The sequence below is a fragment of the Dipteris shenzhenensis genome, chromosome 23 (genome assembly GCF_047967505.1).
Source record: "Dipteris shenzhenensis isolate YYH24624 ecotype China chromosome 23, Dip_SZ_1.0, whole genome shotgun sequence".
Taxonomy (NCBI): domain Eukaryota; kingdom Viridiplantae; phylum Streptophyta; class Polypodiopsida; order Gleicheniales; family Dipteridaceae; genus Dipteris; species Dipteris shenzhenensis.
In genome coordinates this window covers 10,118,984-10,137,226 of record NC_141618.1, presented here as the reverse complement: position 1 = coordinate 10,137,226, position 18,243 = coordinate 10,118,984, and the positions used below count along the sequence as shown (strand labels likewise).

Sequence of the window (18,243 nt, the reverse complement as noted above, 5' to 3'; positions counted from 1 at the left end):
ATTCACCCCAAAAAAAAAGTGTGCAAACCCATAGATTTTTTATATGCTCATTTGTAGTCTTGTGTTTGGGTTCCATATTAGCTTTGGTTCTTTATTTTAAATTGTATCGTTCTTTCTGCTCACTCTGCTTGTCTAGAGTGTGAAGAGCTATTGTCAGGGAGCTAGAGAGCCGCACACCACCCTTCTACTATGAGGAGAGGAAGAAAGATAAGTTGCTAACCTCTTGCAAGTGCAAGAGAGAGAGAACTTGAGCCTAGAATGTTTACGTTAAGAATCTTGGTAGCTGAAGTTCTCCTTAGTGCTTGTACTACTACTTGCTTCAAGATCCTGTTAAGTTGAATTGAGAGGAGAGCATTAGCTAGGAATTTAGCCGTGTGTAGTGTCATCGTAAGAGAAACACACTTAAAAAGCCTCTTAAGAGAGTGTTAAGGTATGAAGACAAGGATAACTGAATACTAGTGGTGACAGGGACAAGTTCACCTTCGAAGGAGTGTTCCATGGGACACGCTAGTATAACACATAACCAGTTAGTTCTTGGGGTGTTCAAACAAGGTAACAAAAAATCATAGAAAAGGATAACATTTATAAGCTTGTCAATTTTATGAGGGGAAAACTTTCCCATAACTAGTCCAAAAAGTTAAGCTTAGAGCTCTCCATACCTTTTGTCAAAGCATGGAGGAAGCCTCATTTAACACACTACATGGTCTGCTTTCAATGACTTAACATGCAAAGTTATAAAATTTATTCTGTATTATAAAAGTTATTATGTATTAAGATATGAAAGAATGTCATTCCATTGACTCTTATCTTTTTCCATTTAAAAAATAGCAACATACAGTTTTTTTTTTTGCAAAATTTCAGAACATTTAGTGGTGTTTCTCTTCCACTATAGGGTGCTACAAAGTACCCATTGGGAAGGCCAAATATAGCCATGAAAGAGGCTTCTAAAGATCTACAATCAACAGACCCATCATTAAGCAATAGTAGATACTTGTTTTTAAGATGGAGTGTGTTTTCCCATGCATCGATAGGCTGGACACTCAATTCAACATGCAGGAAGCCTTGAAAAAGGAGGATGATGCTTTGACGAAGCCAATGGCTAAACAAGCCTCATGCATCAAGGCTCTGGGACTAGAGACTCAAGAAATCCAACATAGAGCTACTGTTAGGACAAATTCTGATGCTTTAGGAGCCCTCAAATTTGAAAATGCAACCAGTTTGAAAGAGCTCAAACTACTTGTGGACCTCACCCAGTACACCTAGTGAGTGGCTTTAGTGAGAGCAGACAACACAGCTGGCAACCTTTATCCTAAAATACAACACAAATCAGTAGACATTTAAACTTGGATTCTTCATGGTGGACAACCCCCCATGAGAGATTGGCTGTTGCAACATGTTCCGAAACCCATACTAAGCTCAATTATGGTCTGGGACTATACGTGGGTGGAGCAGATAAGTATTGCCGTAGGTGCCCATGCAACCAACCAGCATTGCCTTTGGAGGGACAGCTTGCCTAGCAAACATGGAAATAAGAAATGAAGATCCTCCCGTGACTCATCAAGGATTCAAACGTATTTACTTGGGAACAGCAGACTGGCTCACACAAGGGGAGCAAGTCTTTCAAATTTGAGGCAAAGAGTATCTCAGCAGCCTACTGGTGAGGGAAGGCTCAGTCATCTCACACAAGGGGAGCAAGTTTTTCAAATTTGAGACAGAGTATCTCAGCAGACTACTGTAAGGGAAGGCTCACTCGTCTGACTTAATTTTACCCATAAAGCTGCCACCTTCCATGGCTGGCACAAGGCCTGTGATATGGACAGTATACCAGACTAGCACCAAGTACCTGGCTTGACATTGTATACAATCTGCACTCTCTATGGGAGCAGGACAAACATGCCTGTAAGACAACAGAGCACATGGGCAATTTTGTCAGCATGTTACACTCATGGATCAAGCAACGCACAGTAGTCTAGTCTCGCCAACTAGCTTCTAGCGAATGCTCCAAGGTGGCCATTGGCAGTGAGCCAGAAATCCAGGAAACGATAGGTAAGGGACTCCTTCTCATAGCACCCTATTGAATAGACAATCACATTCTCCCTTTAAGCATAATGCGGAAGTAATCATTTTTTCCAAAAGCACATGACAGTAGCCCTTCTGCACAAGAATCTAATATCACAGGGTAAGGCATGAAGATTTAATACCTCCAACAGCCCCATCAAGACTAAATATTCATCATGCCTTAGATATGACCAAATGAAGAGTTTTTAATGAGCGTTTTAAAAACCAAAATTCTACTTTCTTCACCTTCATACGGAAAATAAAAGCATAGAAAATGACTTGCAACTGGGTACATCTTGGAATACATCAATAATGGATCTTTCATGTTTTGGAGCAGGCCTTTACACAACTGGTTTAGTCATCAATGTGCAGCTCTTTCGGCCTGAAGAAAGAGCCTAATGAGTGTTTGTATTCTTGCAGTCAAGTGTTTAAGAAGCATATGCAAGTTAATAGCCCAAATCTTCCAACCAGCCCTGGACAATCACCTCGTCTTCTGTGATGTCTGCACATACCAAACTAAGTAACATAGGCTGTCGTATGACAACTTGTAAATCTCTCTTGAGATGGAGATTTACAATACACTAAATAGCACCCACAGCATTGGAATAATCCAGTAATTCCAAAGTAGTCTTGTCCAAAACAGCTGCTCTTGTTCTCTGCGAATAAGTCTTTGAACAGTTGCACATGCGCTTGCACAATTGGAGAGAGATGCTGCTATAGATCATTGTGCTCCTGTCATGTGGAGAGAGAAGCCTGCCGGACCTTTTGAGACTAGGCTAGCTGCTCTGGTGAACTTTATGATACAATGACATGTTTCAAAGAGTGCTGCTTCAGTAACAAGTCACATACATGTCACATGGCTTTTGACAAATTCCTATACTTCTCACTAGGATGGATACTCAAGACTCAAGTGAGCCTACACAAGATAGGATATCCAGTAAATATCTCTGAAATACATCACAATAGCCTGTGAAATTTGATTTTACAAGTTTAAAGAGATGAGTACGAACAAAAATAAATTTCTATTTCACATGGACCTTTTTCCCATTTGCATCGAAGACCAACTTAGGGAAAATCCAGAATATGGGATGCTCACATCCGAAAATTCTCTGTAAATTTCTCCATCCTCTGCCTGCGGGCAACCCTCTTAAAACCCCATTTTCGAATTGAAGAGAGTCTATAAAGGTATGACCATTATAAAGCTGTCGTAGTTGCTGGTGTAGTAGTAGTCCCACACCAATCGTCACTGATAGGCTCACTGCAACAAGATACAATAATGAAAGAGCCCTCACAGAAGAAATAGAGCTTCCCAACAATGCCTGCAAAGAGGATGCCAAAACCTCCAGTGCATGCCAACTTCCAGAGGTGACCTGTAACCTATTAGGAAACCTTGTAAGAGAACTCCATATCTTCAGCATGGCAGATATTGACATCACCAGCACATACAGATTGCTGATGACAGCAAACGTAAGGAAGAGAATGAAAGGTCGTTGATTTGCTGCTCCTACACAGTTGCCAATCTGAAAAGTACTGCAAGTAATCAGGCTCCTTTGCCAAGGCACAGGATGGTGCCCCACCAGAACTACTAAAAGTTCACAATTGTTACGCACATGCATATACAGTAATATACAAGGTTCAATTTACTTACAAAGGGGCAGTGATGATCCATCTCAAGTACACAGGCCTTGCAAGCCCGACAATGATGTGCTCTAGGCGGTTTTGGTTTATTGCAGACATGACAAAAACGATGTCCCTCTAGAGCATGCTTAGGAACACATTCAAAACTTCCCCAAGCGATCTGTGGCAAGGGACCAGCTTGTACAAAAGCTGCAATGCAGTAGTTGAATAGTGTGTTGAAGGAAAGAATGGCTGTCAGGACCACATGAATGTAAAAACTAAAACCGAAAGCTGGGAATAGGACAGGAAATGCAGCCCATGATCCTCCACCTGAACAGAATGCAGTCATAGTTATATAGGGAACATCTAATCCAAGGAAACTTCTTCAACATCCTAGAAAGTAGTGTTTACACTAGGCACTCAACACATGACTCACAAATGCAGGAGCAGAAGACTTACAAATAACAAGAATTATCAAAGCAAGTATAGTGGTGACCAGTACACGATCCACAATAAGGGAACAACCTGTGCAGCGCCCTTGCTTTTTAGCCTGTACATCACAACTTGAAATAGCCCCACACCAACCACATTTGAATACAGGAACACACGAGGGAAGCAGTAACCGAAGTCCACATCCCCAACACACTGTTTCATAACCTTCAGATGGCTGCTCCAATTTTTGAAGCTGCTGCACAATTTGTCAAAAATTAAAATCCACAAATAACTGTAGACAAAGCATTATCTAGTCTTCCAGAAAACTACAGTTAATTATTCCAGTTGACAATATATGGATTAAAAAAGTTTCAGTAGCGAGTCAGCCAAGAAGTCTCAGCTAATCTATACTTAGCTTGAAATTTTTGTGCAGTGCTTCTAAGTTTGAGAGGTGGAATGACGATCGGAATTGCATTTTATGCTCAGAATCTTCGAACAGTCGGTGTTACAAGAAATATTGTAGCGTCTCAACTCATGCCTTTTGTTTACTTCTGCAGACTTTTTGTTTGTAGGGCAGCAGTGGCTCCAAGTAATGGTTAGCTTGTGCTTAGCCAAAACTTTTGGTGCATACATTAGAAGAGCAAGAGTGGGCCATGTATGCTCTCTTTATGAACTGTCTGCCTTTCTGACCTAACTTCAAAGTGTGCTTCTCACACAGCAGCAGCAAACCACAATGGCCTCATTAGTAGAGTTGGTGATATTCCTCACCTTAGTGGGTAATTCCTCCTCATCTTGGGGAATGAAGTCCTTCTTCCACACTAGTCAATGATATTCTCATTTGGTCTCCGTCTCAGTCAAAAGATGATGCTTGATCTTGAATCTGAGTTGACGTGCAAGGCCTTATACTCATCATCATACCAGCTATTGTAGGGGACCGATCCAATGGGTGGTTGGGTGGGTGCCCCAAGGATATAAGACGGGCAATGGTCTCCCAACCTGAGTCTATGGGAGGAGAATGAGGTCTATGCAAAGAACCAAGCACTGCATCTACAGTGATAAGCCGAAGGACTCCTCTGACAACACTTCTTGCTGTAATTCTGATATATTTCAACATAGTCTTCATCATAAAGATAAGCTACTCTCATGTCTCCATACTCTTTTCCAAGATTCCATTTACACTAGGCGATCAACTCAAGGCATTTACCACTACATTCTCCTTCCCAAGTTTTATATTCCAATACAGCTTGTCCAAAAGATTGAAAATATTCAGCCCATTCGATTTGTCTAGTAGACATGATAGAGAAGAGAGAATAGCGCTTAATGCTTTTTTTTTTTTTTCAAAGAAAGGAACCTTCTATTAATGCTTGAAAGATTTCCTACAAGACAGCAGCCCCGAAGGTGCTGAGTATGGGAAAAACTGGAAAAGACTGAAAGAAAAACCGGCCTATTCCAAAGGAACCCAGCTCACTGCCTAGCGGATCTCTGGAACTGGGGCTAACAGCCAAGTGGGGGGACTATACAGCCAACGAATCCCTCGCGGAGTGGAGATGTAGAAAACACCTACAGGCCAAGCCTTGCAAAAACGAGCGCGCCTCTCAATAGTCACCCCGGAGCCTGGAGTCCCACGCTCCCAGGTGGACCGTAGTGTGTAAATGATATCATGCCATATAGCAACTACGGTAGCCGCGGGTGGAACCGGGTGCTCACCCATCACAAGACTGCAGCGAGCCACCAAAATGTTCCAAGCCGTGATGCTGGCTACCACCTCCCAGACACTGTCCTCCTTAGGAGGAGCTAGACTGTCAGGGGGGACTACCTCGTGGAGTGCGATCCTCTGGATGCTCTGACCCTATATCCGGTAGGCTGGGGAGATCTCATCAATCTGAAACGCGTGTCCTCCCTCTATCAACCAAGAAACCATCCCCCAGGTGTAGTCTCTATGAAGACTCTGCATACGTGTCATGATCCTAAGGGCTCCCATCCAGATCCTCGATATGCTACGACAGCTCCACAGGCAATGCGGAATAGTCTCCAAGGCACCATCAGAGCAACAATGGCACTGCCCGCCCACTTGCATCTGCTCCAACCACGGTCCGATGGGCAAGCCTCCGTAGGCGGCCAGCCAGAAGAAGTAAGAGATCTTCCTCGGCCGCAAGCTGGACCACAACCGTGTCTAGAACCTGGAGCGCACATCCCGGGGCACTCTTTGGGTCACCCAATGTCTCTCCCTCAAAGGGGTCCACCTCGACGAGTCCATCTGAAGCCTCCTGCCAATCCGTGTGATGTAGGAAAAGAAGGGCACCTCCTCCACCTGCTTAGCTAGGCCGCTCCTGGAGGGCCGAGACCGGGGCAATCTGCTGCTCTGCTGTAATGTCAATACCCACCTGGCATCCGAGGTATCTCGCTGTCTGGCCTCTCGGTATCCATCTGAAGCCAAAGTCACTCCCCCACTCTCGGATCTCCTGTGTCTCCTCAAAGCCTGTGAAGAAACCTATAGATTTCGTCCAGTTGATCCGTGCCCCTGAGGCCTCATAATAAATAGCCAGGGCGTCCGTGACTCTCGCCAGACTCACTCTGGTGCCCTCAACATACAAGGTCGTGTCGTCTGCAAACTCCAAGTCAAGTAGCTCTTCCTCCTGTCTGATTGGGAGCTTCAACCTTATGAGACCCGCCACCTGTGATCTCAAATAGTAGCCCAAAGCATCCGCCAGCAAGTAGGCAGCCCTGGCAGACTGAGCCCTCCGATAAGCATATGGCTAGAGCTCCCTGCATATAGCGCTGAAACTCCTCTGACCCATCTGTTTAAGAAACCCAATCTCCTCATAGTGCCCTCCAAGAAAGACCACTCCACCCTGTCGTAGGCCTTCTCAAAGTTCAAGAGAAGGACGGCCAACGGCTGTGACTCCTCTCTGACCAATCTGCTACCTCCCACAACATGTAGATGTTGTCCAAGATGCTACGCTCTTGGACAAACCCAGTCTGTGTGTCATGGATGATGTCGGTAAGATGGGCCCGTAACCGCAAACTCAAGACCTTGGCGAGGATCTTGTATGCAGTATCAAGCAGAGTGATCGGCCTCCACTGTCGGATGTCTGACCTATCTCCCCCTTTCAGGACCAAACAAATCCACCCCCTGCTCAAAGAATGAGGGAGAAGGCCTGTGTAAAAAATCTCCTGGCAAGCTAAACGGAAAGGGGTGGAGATAATCTCCCAGAAGTTCCAAAAGAAGACCAAAGTCTAGCCATCCTCACCCGGGCACTTCTGGGTCGGGAGAGCCTTAAGGGCTTCCCAGAGCTCCTCATCTGTGAAAGGCTCCTCAAGTCTGTTGCATAAGTCCTGCGAGACTACTGGCGGAACGTGATCCCAAACTAGCTCCCGAGCCACAAGACCAGCTGGGGTCATCCTCTCCCTCTGAAAGATCTGGCTGTAGAAACCCGTGGTCATGTTCAGAATCTCCTGCGGCTCAGTGTGCATGATGCCCTGCGAGTCCCGGAGACGCTGTAGCTGTGTGCCTGCCAATCGAGGCCCAGGAGTCTGAAAGAATTGCTTCGTCATGTCCCCCTGCTGCACCCATCAGGCCCGGGAGGAATGATAGGAGAACTCAGCTTGCCGCACCTCCGTGTCTTGGAGCTCGAGACGAGCACTCTCGAATCTGTCACTAAGCCACTGAGACACTGGGTCCTGCTCCCTGAGCCTCTCAATGGAGACGAGGTCTCTCCTCAAAGCCCGCTCTCGCTCCTGAAGGATACTCCTCCGCCTAAGGACATGAGCCTGCAGCTCCTCGCTACTCCTCTAAATCGCATCGGCCCCCCACGTAGCCTAGCCCTCACTGTTGGGATATCTCAAGGTGTATGCCTTAGGCACACCTTATGTTTCTATGTGTGAGTGCTAGAGGCACAGTTAGGTGCCCACAAGCACAGTTAGGTGGTGGAAAAGCCACATAGGATGATTGAGTGAATCTAGGAGCAGATTGAGGAGATGATTGTGGAGCTTTGAGGTCATCAGTGATGTCAGTGACCTTGTATGAGGTGCCTACTTAAGGACCTCTTTCTTCTTCATTCTATATGCAAGTATTCTGATTTTGTGTCCACTCTACTCTTTCCTTTCAGTGTTCCAACATGGTATCAGAGCCATTTGATCCCCCTTGAGCCCATTTCTGCCACATCATCATCTTCTTCCTCTTCTTCTTCTTCACCATCTCTCCCTCTTCTTCCAAAAATTTGCTTGAGCTTGTTCTCCTCTGATTCTCACCCATTTCCCACGCCCTTTCTGCTGGAGATCCCTCTTGTTGGGGCGAATTTCGGGCTCGAAGGAATTGAAGAATAATACGCGCTGCTGGTCGCCATTGCACGAAAGTCGTCGATTCTTCTTCCTGCGATTTCTCTGCGCCTGCTCCATCTTTGTCTAATTCCTTTCAGGGCAAGCTTCTCCATACCTAGAGCTACCTTGTGCTGAAATCTGAGCAGCAATGGCTGCATATTGAAGGAGAAAACAGAGAAAAACCAGTCGACTTTGTTCAAGAAGGTGAAGGCGACCTGACGCATATTTTCGCCTCTTCTTCCCAGAGGATCTACTGTGGTATACCAGCTTTCTTTTGCCTCAGAAAGCCCCCTTTCTTTTGCTTTGAAGAGTGTGATATGAGCCCTCCAAGTTCAGCTCTCTAGTTTTGACAGTTTTGACATACTTTTGAAAATGATGCTACATAAAATGCTACTCTAGCATTTCTGGTCTTTTGAAGTTTTCAATAACTTCACTACAAGTGTTGCTTCAGTTTTGTTTTGACTTGCTAGACCTGGTTGTGATTGGAAAGTGTTTATTTCATCCACTTCTATGAAGCATGCAAAAAGTAGCATCATTGTTTGAAAACTAGTCACTACTATTTGCTACATCAAGTGCCTATACTTTGGAAGTATTTCAGTTCTTTTTGCCTTGTAAGAGAGATAGACACTGCCCAATATCTGGGTTAGACCCTCTCATGGCTACCTTATATAATCTTGAGAAGTTCAATGGAAAGGGCTTCCATACATGGCAAATGAAGGTAAAATTTGCATTGATGCGGGAGAACTTATGGGGACTTGTCAAACCTAATCCTACCGCTTCTTCTACGGCCTCAAATGCTGGAGAATCTTCAACTCCGACACGACCGGCAAGGGATCCAGCAAGAGAAGAAAAAGCATATGGTATAATTGCTTTAGCTTTGGGTGATGATTACATACATCATATATCTGACTTGGAGTCTCCTTCGGAAGCATGGCAGAAGCTAGACTTGATTTTTGGTGCAAGCTCTCACATATCTAAACTATCACTTAAAATCTCTTTCTTTGAATTAAAGATGGCAAGTGATACTACTTTAGCTGCTCATGTCAACTATATGCGGAGTCTTATGACTCAGTTAGCTTCTATCAACTCTCCTATCACCCCTGATGATGCTATGGCAGTGTTACTTAAGAGTATGCCTGAAAGTTTTGATCACATTGTTAGCACTTTGAAGAATCTTCCCAATCCTAACCTTGAAGGCATTATCTCAGCTCTCCAAGAAGAAGAAAGACACATGGAGCTAAGGAAAGGCAATGACACTGCTTATGTTATGAAATTCCAGAAGGGCAAGTATTCTCCTTGCAATCACTGTGGAAAGACAAATCACCTTTCAAAGGACTGCTTCAAAGTTAATCCATGCAAGCACTGTGGCAAAAACAACCATAGTGAGAAGTTTTGCAGAGACAAAGCAAAGACAGAAAATGCAAATCTACTTACAGTGAATTTGCCTCCACAAGATGAGGCATCCCATGAAGATTATGCATTTTAAATCATCTCTATGTATGCCCCAGATCTCTCTTTTTATGTCAAGGTACTCAGCCTAGATAGTCCTCCAAAATGAATGAAAATAAATTATTGTGTGTGTTTTTGTAAACACCTCTGGTCACCTTATGATGTAGGCCATGTGTATGTTTTGTTCCATGGTACCTCCTGCAGACATTGTGTGCATGTACATGTAGGGGAGATAACCATTGGAAGGTCTGTTTGTATCCCTTTCTGTTAACCTTACACCCAAGGGAACCCTTGCTAGCATGAGAACCTAGCCATAGATTAATCCTTGACCACCATGAGATGGCATGAGAAACTATGAGACTAGATGTATCCATGACATAGCCTGAGGCATTTCCTTGAGGGGGGGTTTGTTGGGATATCTCAAGGTGTATGCCTTAGGCACACCTTATGTTTCTATGTGTGAGTGCTAGAGGCACAGTTAGGTGCCCACAAGCACAGTTAGGTGGTGGAAAAGCCACATAGGATGATTGAGTGAATCTAGGAGCAGATTGAGGAGATGATTGTGGAGCTTTGAGGTCATCAGTGATGTCAGTGACCTTGTATGAGGTGCCTACTTAAGGACCTCTTTCTTCTTCATTCTATATGCAAGTATTCTGATTTTGTGTCCACTCTACTCTTTCCTTTCAGTGTTCCAACACTCACACAGTGCCGTCTCTGACTGCTCCCAAATCCCTGCCATGACCTGCTGAATCTCCTCGTCCTGCAGGATGTCCTCTGGAATGCGGGTCCCCTTCTGAGGAGACCTCGAAGGGGCTGATCCAAGTGAAGTACCACTGGAGAGTGGTCTGACATCGTGATACCTGCTAGAATCCCGATAGATCCGCCTCTGTGTAGTGCCCAATCCCCAACATAGAAACGGTCTAGTCTCTCTAGCAATCCATCGTGTCTCTTCTGTCCAAAGGAGAAGAGAAGGCTGCCAGGTGTCCTGCTGAAATCTGGCTCTCCACGGATCTCTGCCACTGATCATGAAAATGAACTGCTCCCACGTGCTACACTCTGTTGCTGGCATCTCAGAGAACGAGGCTCCGCCCTGCTTGTCTTCCCCAAACTCTAGGTTATTGAAGTCACCTCCAACAATCCAGGAGTCTACATCCGGAAGACACTCTTACAGCCTCCTCCAAAAGGCTGGGCGGTGTTGTCTACATGCTAGGACATACACGTTCAGGATCCCGATCCTGGACTCTCCCGTCTGAACTCCCATCCAAACTTCCAGTCCTGGAATCTCGCCCTGATCGTAGACCTCTGGGGCCAAAGTCTGTGAGACTGAGATGCAGACCCCTCCCCTCTGTCCTACCGCAAGGGACCACTCCTCAGGACCTCTCCCTGGGAGAAGGTGATGGCATCGTCTGATGTCTGAAGCTGAAAACATGTGCTCCTGAATCGTAAGGATGTCCACTGCCCATCCTACCACTGCCCTCTGCAACTCCTACCAGAGTATCAGGTACTACGGCTGGCTACGAACACGGTCGTGGAGCCCGTATACGTTCTGAGGAGGGGGGGCGGAGAGGTAGCGGAGGAGGTAGAGGGAAGAGGCGGCGAGGCGGCGCGATGGTGGAGGAGGTGGAAGGGGCTGCGGGAAGGAGGAGATGTCGGGAGGGGGGCAGTGGGAGCAGCCAGGTCCTGAAGCTGAGCACGCTTTTTGATGATCAATCTTCACCTTGAATTCATAATCATACAACAATGCTTCCAAAGATTGAGCACATGCAAAATTGCCAACAATAACTCTTTTTCAACACCTTGGAGTTTACGACTTTCAAAGGCTGTGGCTTAGGACCCCATTTGGACTAACACACCACTTAGACTATAGAGAAGCTTTTGTCCAAATCGAAAAGAACTAATAGAGAAGCAACCTTTGCAAATTTTTGGAGAATTGCAGGTTTTATTTATGTAATCTCAGAAAATACAAGAGCTCTATGAGGTCTTCCAATCCTCAAGATACAAAAAAAACAGGACACATATTGTCCTTTTTAGTTACTTTTTCCTTATTGACACGTCCTTGCAGGCTAAATGCATCTGCGATTTGTTTCATAGGGATCTTTGAGAGCCTGCTCCGAGCTTCCTAGAAAAACTTGTATCCCAGCACCCACTGCAGCTGAAGACCAGGCTTGTAAACTAGCCACTGTCATGACTCTTCCCATAAAGTATAAGCAGACACCAAGTTGATGTTCCTGGCGAAGACTTTGAAGCAAAGGTTCAAGGGAGAGAGATCGTCGTAAGGAAAGTCCAGCAGTGGAAGGCGAAGTCACCGAATCAACACACAATTGACATAGCAAGTCTTGCTGAAGTGAGGAAGAGGGGAAGGCAGAGGAATCAAACTTGGCAGCCTTCACCCCTTCCGAAAGTGACGAAGATACAAAACCCCTTTTCTTCTTCCGAACGTAGTGAAAAGCAGGAGACAGAGAACTGGAATTGTAAGGAGAGCAAAAGGGAAGAGGCACAACAGGCAACGGAAAGGATCCAAAGGCAGACGTGGAGGAATCTAGAGCAGACGGGGTGGTAGCAAAAGGAGACTGAGCAGAGGAAAAAACAGGTGGGGCAGAATTACAAACAAGTGAGACAGAGCCAAAAAGCAGTGGAGAGCAGGTGGGCTGCGACTGGACAGAGGTGGGCTGCAGCAGCTCAAAGACGGATGGCAGCGGGACAGATACGGACTGTAGCGGGACAGATAAAACCGATGCAGAGGCTAGGTAGAACGAGGAGGGAACGGGAGCAGGCGGAGAAGAGGAACACAGGGACGGGCTAGAGCCAGAGGCTGTCAAGGCAGAGGAGAAGGTCGCCATCGCTCCTACACCACACACACACCTCTCTCTCTCTCTCTCTCTCACACACACACACACTTTTTTTGGGTAAAATCCAGTGCATTGTATTTATATTGTCATAACTTTACAAGAGGGAAAGTCTCCAAGAATGGAGAGTATCCCACAGATCAGAAGCATAAAAAGAAAAGCTCAATGCAAGATGCATGTATATCACCCTCATGGCAGGCATCATATAAAGATTGCCGCAATGAGGCTCTAAAAGATTCATATGACTTTTGAAACTGGCGGCCCAAGTATGCCAAATTGTGCTCTTCCCAGATTGTCCCAGATTGTCCAAAGAGCCCAATATCTCACCCATGAGAGAAAGAGTAAAGGCCTCCTAAATCTGCCAAATAACCAAAAATGTTTCCCAAATATGTGACTCGGGAAATGGAGGCGAAGATGATCTGAAATTTTCCCAAGGAGGTTCCGAGTAGACGGGCAATGCCAAAGCAAATGAGGGACAGTCTCTGAAGGAGCGTGACACCGTTAAGCCAGTGGGTGGTGCAATGTGACGTTTGGCAAGTGTGATTCCCACTGACAAGGAATCTTCCCTACAAATCCCCCAACGACAACCTCCCAATGATTAGTAGTCCAATGGCCATAAGCAGTTGTCCTCATGTTGACACACATGGATGCTATCATACTCATACAAGTCCATGGCTGTTTTTGACGGAAAAAGGTATGGAGCATAGTCGCCTTCCTTGCAAGTACATGATATCTGATATTTAGAACATTAAGTCCTCCATGCATCCTAGGGGAGCACACCATTTCCATCTTCAGCAGTCTCAATGCTTTCACAGCAGTTTTTGTCTTCCATAACAGCTCCATAGCTTGAGACATAAAGGTTGAGATATCTCTAGAGGACCAATGTAGCAAAGGCAAAAAGAACTGAACATAAGACATTACAATAGACTGCACTATTCTGAGCCTGACATGAAGTGGCCAAGTAGAAATTTTCCAATATTCCAATTTATGTTGAAGTCTTTGGAAGATCCATTTTAGCTGCTGCTTCCTGGTGATATGCCATCCTATAGGATATCCCAAATGCCTGACTACATCTTTGGAATGCACTATCTCACCAGGCCAGAGAATAGAATGCCAGTCACATTGTTTCAGGGGAAGCAATTTGGATTTGTCAAAGTTGACATGCAATCCCGCTGCTAATCCATACAATGATAATGTGGTCATAAGCATGCGGACTTCCCGAGGAGAGTTCTGTGGCATAAAGAAGGAATCATCTGCATATGCCTGTGCCAAAAAAGATGCAGCCCCAGGGATTTTAAGACCAGTCATCTATCCTGTGCTTGTAAGATGATCAAGATACATCAGGAGGGGATGAGTCGCACTGGCATAGAAAAGAGCACTAAGGGGGCAGTCCTGTTTGACTGATCTACCCAATATCCATGACCGAGATAGATGACTTCCGAGAATGCACTGGGAAGTAGATCCAGAATAAAGCCAATAACTTGCATTTGCTATCTTGGGACCAAAGCCCAACTTTGTCATGGTTTGAGAGATAAAATCCCATTGTACAGTGTCAAATGCCTTAGTGATATCTACCTGCAATATGAGCACATCTTGATTCGAGTACTTAGCATATTCAATTGCAGTCAATGCATTGGAGATATTGTCATGGATTTGTCTTCGCGGCACAAACCCATACTGATGAGGATGAAGGCCCGCATTCAGTATCCCATGAAGCCTATACACAATCATTTTGGCAATGAGTTTGTAAACTACAGGCATCAAAGTAATAGGCCTCCAATCTCACATATGATCACAGAGATTTTTTTTTTGCACAAGTTTGATTATGCCATGCTTCCAAAGGTGTGGCAATTGATTTTCTTGCCAGGCAACATTGATCATTTGTAAGAGAACATCTTTCAAATCATCCTAACAAGAAATATAAAATTCCACCGTAAGACCATCCCAGCCAGGGGACTTGTATTTGCCGAGATGGGACAATGCATTATCAAGTTCCGTGTCAGTAAAAGGTCTCTCAAATAAAAGAGCATCATCCATTTCCACTATCCCAGAAACATATTCAGTCCTCGCATCAGTCATTTGATTTGATGGGGAGCCAGGGGTAGAGAACAGTGTCTAGGAAGTAATTTTGGCATTCATCTTGGAGATCAGAGAAAGAGTGCGTCCAAGAGCCATCTAGCTTCCTTACCCTTAGACATGAGTTTTTCTTTCGAGTGGCCCATTTCTGTCTTTCCGATGAAAGCATATGAGATCTTGAAGTGGTGTTATCTCTCAGCAGAGGAGAATTGTTAAAATCTCCACAGATAAATGCATTGGATCTCCATGGATATTTGCTTAAAGAATCCCATAGAGAAGCCCTCATGGCAGAGGTCTGGGAGGCATAAACTGATGCAAGCTCAAAAATGTCACCATTGACATTACATTGTATGACTATCCATCGGCCACTGCTGTCATTGAATGCTAACTGGGGCTCCAGCTCATGTCTGACCATTATGCATACACCTGAGTAGGTAGTGGTACCAGCATAATATATATCATAGCCGCCAAAGTGATCATGATGACCAGCCTTAGAGTGTTGATTATGCTCTTGCAAACAAACAATATCTGGCTGCATTTTATGTACATAATTCCAGAAAAGCCTCCACTTTGAGACATTGCAGAGGCTCTGTACATTGTATGTAAAGCACTTAAGTGTTTGATGCATGAAAGAGATATATACAGGAAAGTATAAGTATGAAACAAGATATCAGAGAGGCAAAGCCTCTGCCTGCATGGGTTGCAGGCTTTCATGATCCATAAAAGATATGGCATTCTCCCCTTCTTCAGAATCACATATGGGAATACCCTTCTTCAAAACCCCCACCCAATTTTGAAGGACAGGAGCTGAAGTAGAAGCCTGTCCTGGTAAGGGAGAGAAAGCATCCCATTGCCGAGATTGAAAGGGGCGTTGCTTCAATACAACCACCTTCTTAGGCTGTTGAAAACCATCCCGATCTGTCCCCACAGATTCCTTCATCTTCTCTTTTTCTTTTTCTTTTCCTTTTCCAACAAGTGATTGCACCTGATTAACTGGTTTAGCATTCTTTGCTCCATTTCGATTTGCTGCCTTGGCTTGCACATTCTCAGTCTTTTCCCTTGTCTGAGGCGGCAAGGCATTAGGAGGGGGTTGATGCAGAACCATTGGGCATTCAGAGGCTAGATGCCCAAACTTGTGGCAGGCAAAGCAAGCGCCTGCAAATACACCCCATTTCAAGTCAAAACACTTTTTCCCCAATTGCACACCCTCAACTTCCACTGCAATAGAAGGAGGGGTAGGTGTGTCAGTGTCCCAGAGGATGCAAAATCTGTTACGATTTCCCATGGGGCGTGGAGGACAAATGACCTGTCCCAATGAAGCGGCCAGGCCAGGCAATTCTTCATGCATAAAATCCGGGAAGTTAACAACCTCAACCCATACAGGACAATGATGGCGTATAACACTTTGGTAGTCCTTGTTTGGGGACCAAGGCATGGCATGTACCATCTGCTTCCCGTAGAAGAGGGGAGAAAGCTCCAAGGATAGACTTGATCCATTGCGCAACATCACTGGCGGCTAGGATTCTTCCTGGAAAGAAAATAATTACCGCGGTTTGAGATAGCTTTCTAAGAGAATTCACAAGGGAGGGCAATTTCAATTTGTATGTGACCTCCAAAACTAGTTTGCCCCATTCCTGTCGTGACAGCTGAAAGTCATCCTTAAGTGTATCAAACACATATTGAGCTTCCATAGTAAGCTCATCATCCTGTGATGCAGGTTGAGAAGGACGACGCTTGGCATCTGTAGATCTTTCTTTTCTAGCATATGTACAGACATCGGAACCTGAAGCCATGATTGAGATATGGCAAAGCAAGGAAGAAATAGAGTGAAAGACAAAGCAGACAGAGAAAATGTACGGAAAGGCACAGGGAGAAGGTGCAGAACAATACGGCAGAGGCTGTACGAAAAAGCTGTACGAAAGGGATAGGCTGTACGGAACAGCAAGAAGAACTGTACGGAAAGTACTGTACGGACGAAGGGGTGCTGTACGGAGGATCGTACAAGGGATGAACTGTACGGAACAGCGGGAAAGATATACAGGGATTCTATACGGACAAAGGAGTGCTCACGAAAAAGTACGAAATTGTACGGGAAGAAGAAGGGTGGTACGGGGAGGCTGAGTGCACTGAAGGTGTCACGTCGTACAGAAGGGCTGACAAGAAACGTACATACGTACGGAAAGACAGTGAACTGTACGGGCCTGCACGTCGGGAGAGTCCGTACGGCGATCGTACGGACGTACGGACGGAGGGAGAGAAACCTGGGAGGGTATCGGGCGCCTTCACTCACCGTCGCTCCTTCTCACACACACACACACATACACCTCTCTCTCTCTCTCTCTCTCTCTCTCTCACACACATCTTTCTTCCTTGGCTTAATTGTGTGACTCGGAACTCCACAAAGAAGGCACAAGCTAGGCAAATTTTTGTATACTAGGGCTGAACTCGAGGGCAAGAAGCTCGCTTGGAGAAAATTCACAGATTTTTGGGAAGCTTCTCTCCAATGTCCATCTGAACACAAACTTGTGGGTGAGAACGAGGGTTAATGAAAGTCTCATTTTCAACCCTAAGACCTTGCCTATGCTAGAGCAAAGCCTCTCTCAGGCTCGCTACAAAAAGCAAGAGGGAGATCAGGAAGCTCAACCCACACCGGGGCCTTAGTTGCTGTAGGTGAATCCGGGTCGAATGAAGAGAACCAAGCATCTAAGAGGGCAGTGGAACTAAACCTTTAATCACTACAGCACTTATTTACAGCTCACAAAGCATATATCACAACCATTAACAATTGCATGATCACCTTTTGGCATTTACCCAATTGTTCACAAAAAAAACCACTGAAAAAGGGATGGAGGCTACAATGCCCCTGCTCAACAAACATAGACAAGTGCACCTGATTGGCCCCAAACACCGTGGCGCCCCTTTCGGTATTTCTTTATATTTCACAGTGAAATGATTACAAGTTGCATCTGGGAGACCTTTTCTACAACTGAGCACGTAGCCCCAATTCACTGAGCCTTCGCAAGGTTTTCAAGCATAGAAACCATCACATAAGTGCACTTAATCCATAGGCTCAATCCAAAGGCATTCTCTTTTCCGAGTGCAATTCCATTGGCTGTCCAGATGCAATCACACTGCACCCCAGCTGCACTCTCTTTGAGTGGTTTCCAGATGGCATTCGCGAAGCTTTTCAAAGCTCCAAAATAAAATCAGCAAAGTACCCAACCAAAGAATGACTCATGTAGCACTGCCTGGGCACTTGTGAACCAAGAAAGAGGCAACACACGAGGCCAACCAACAGCTTATGGCAAAAAGAAATCGCAGCAGCAAAATCACAATTTACCAAGCCCTGAAAACTCGAACCAAGTCCTCAATCGCCAAGAAGACATAGTAGCCTGTGTGCCAGAATCTGCTCTGGGACCAGAAGTTCATCTTGTTCTTCCACTTC

General features: G+C 45.3%; 1 protein-coding gene across 5 annotated transcripts in view; it reads right to left on the bottom strand.

Annotated features, from left to right (window-relative positions):
• Positions 1-2,333: 2,333 nt before the first annotated feature.
• The window catches only part of LOC147886969 (protein S-acyltransferase 11-like), a 51,785-nt gene continuing 35,875 nt past the window's right edge, over positions 2,334-18,243 (bottom strand). For 2 of the 5 annotated variants that reach the window (XM_087394599.1, XM_087394598.1), the window contains 3 exons: positions 4,135-4,363; positions 3,707-4,005; positions 2,334-3,578 (listed from right to left, as the gene is read on the bottom strand). In XM_087394599.1, the coding sequence (XP_087250725.1) occupies positions 3,081-3,578; positions 3,707-4,005; positions 4,135-4,363 (1,026 nt within the window). In that variant the 3' untranslated portion in view covers positions 2,334-3,080. The remainder of the gene's footprint in view (positions 3,579-3,706; positions 4,006-4,134; positions 4,364-18,243) is intronic. The other 3 variants (XM_087394600.1, XM_087394601.1, XM_087394602.1) reach the window with 2 other exon arrangements.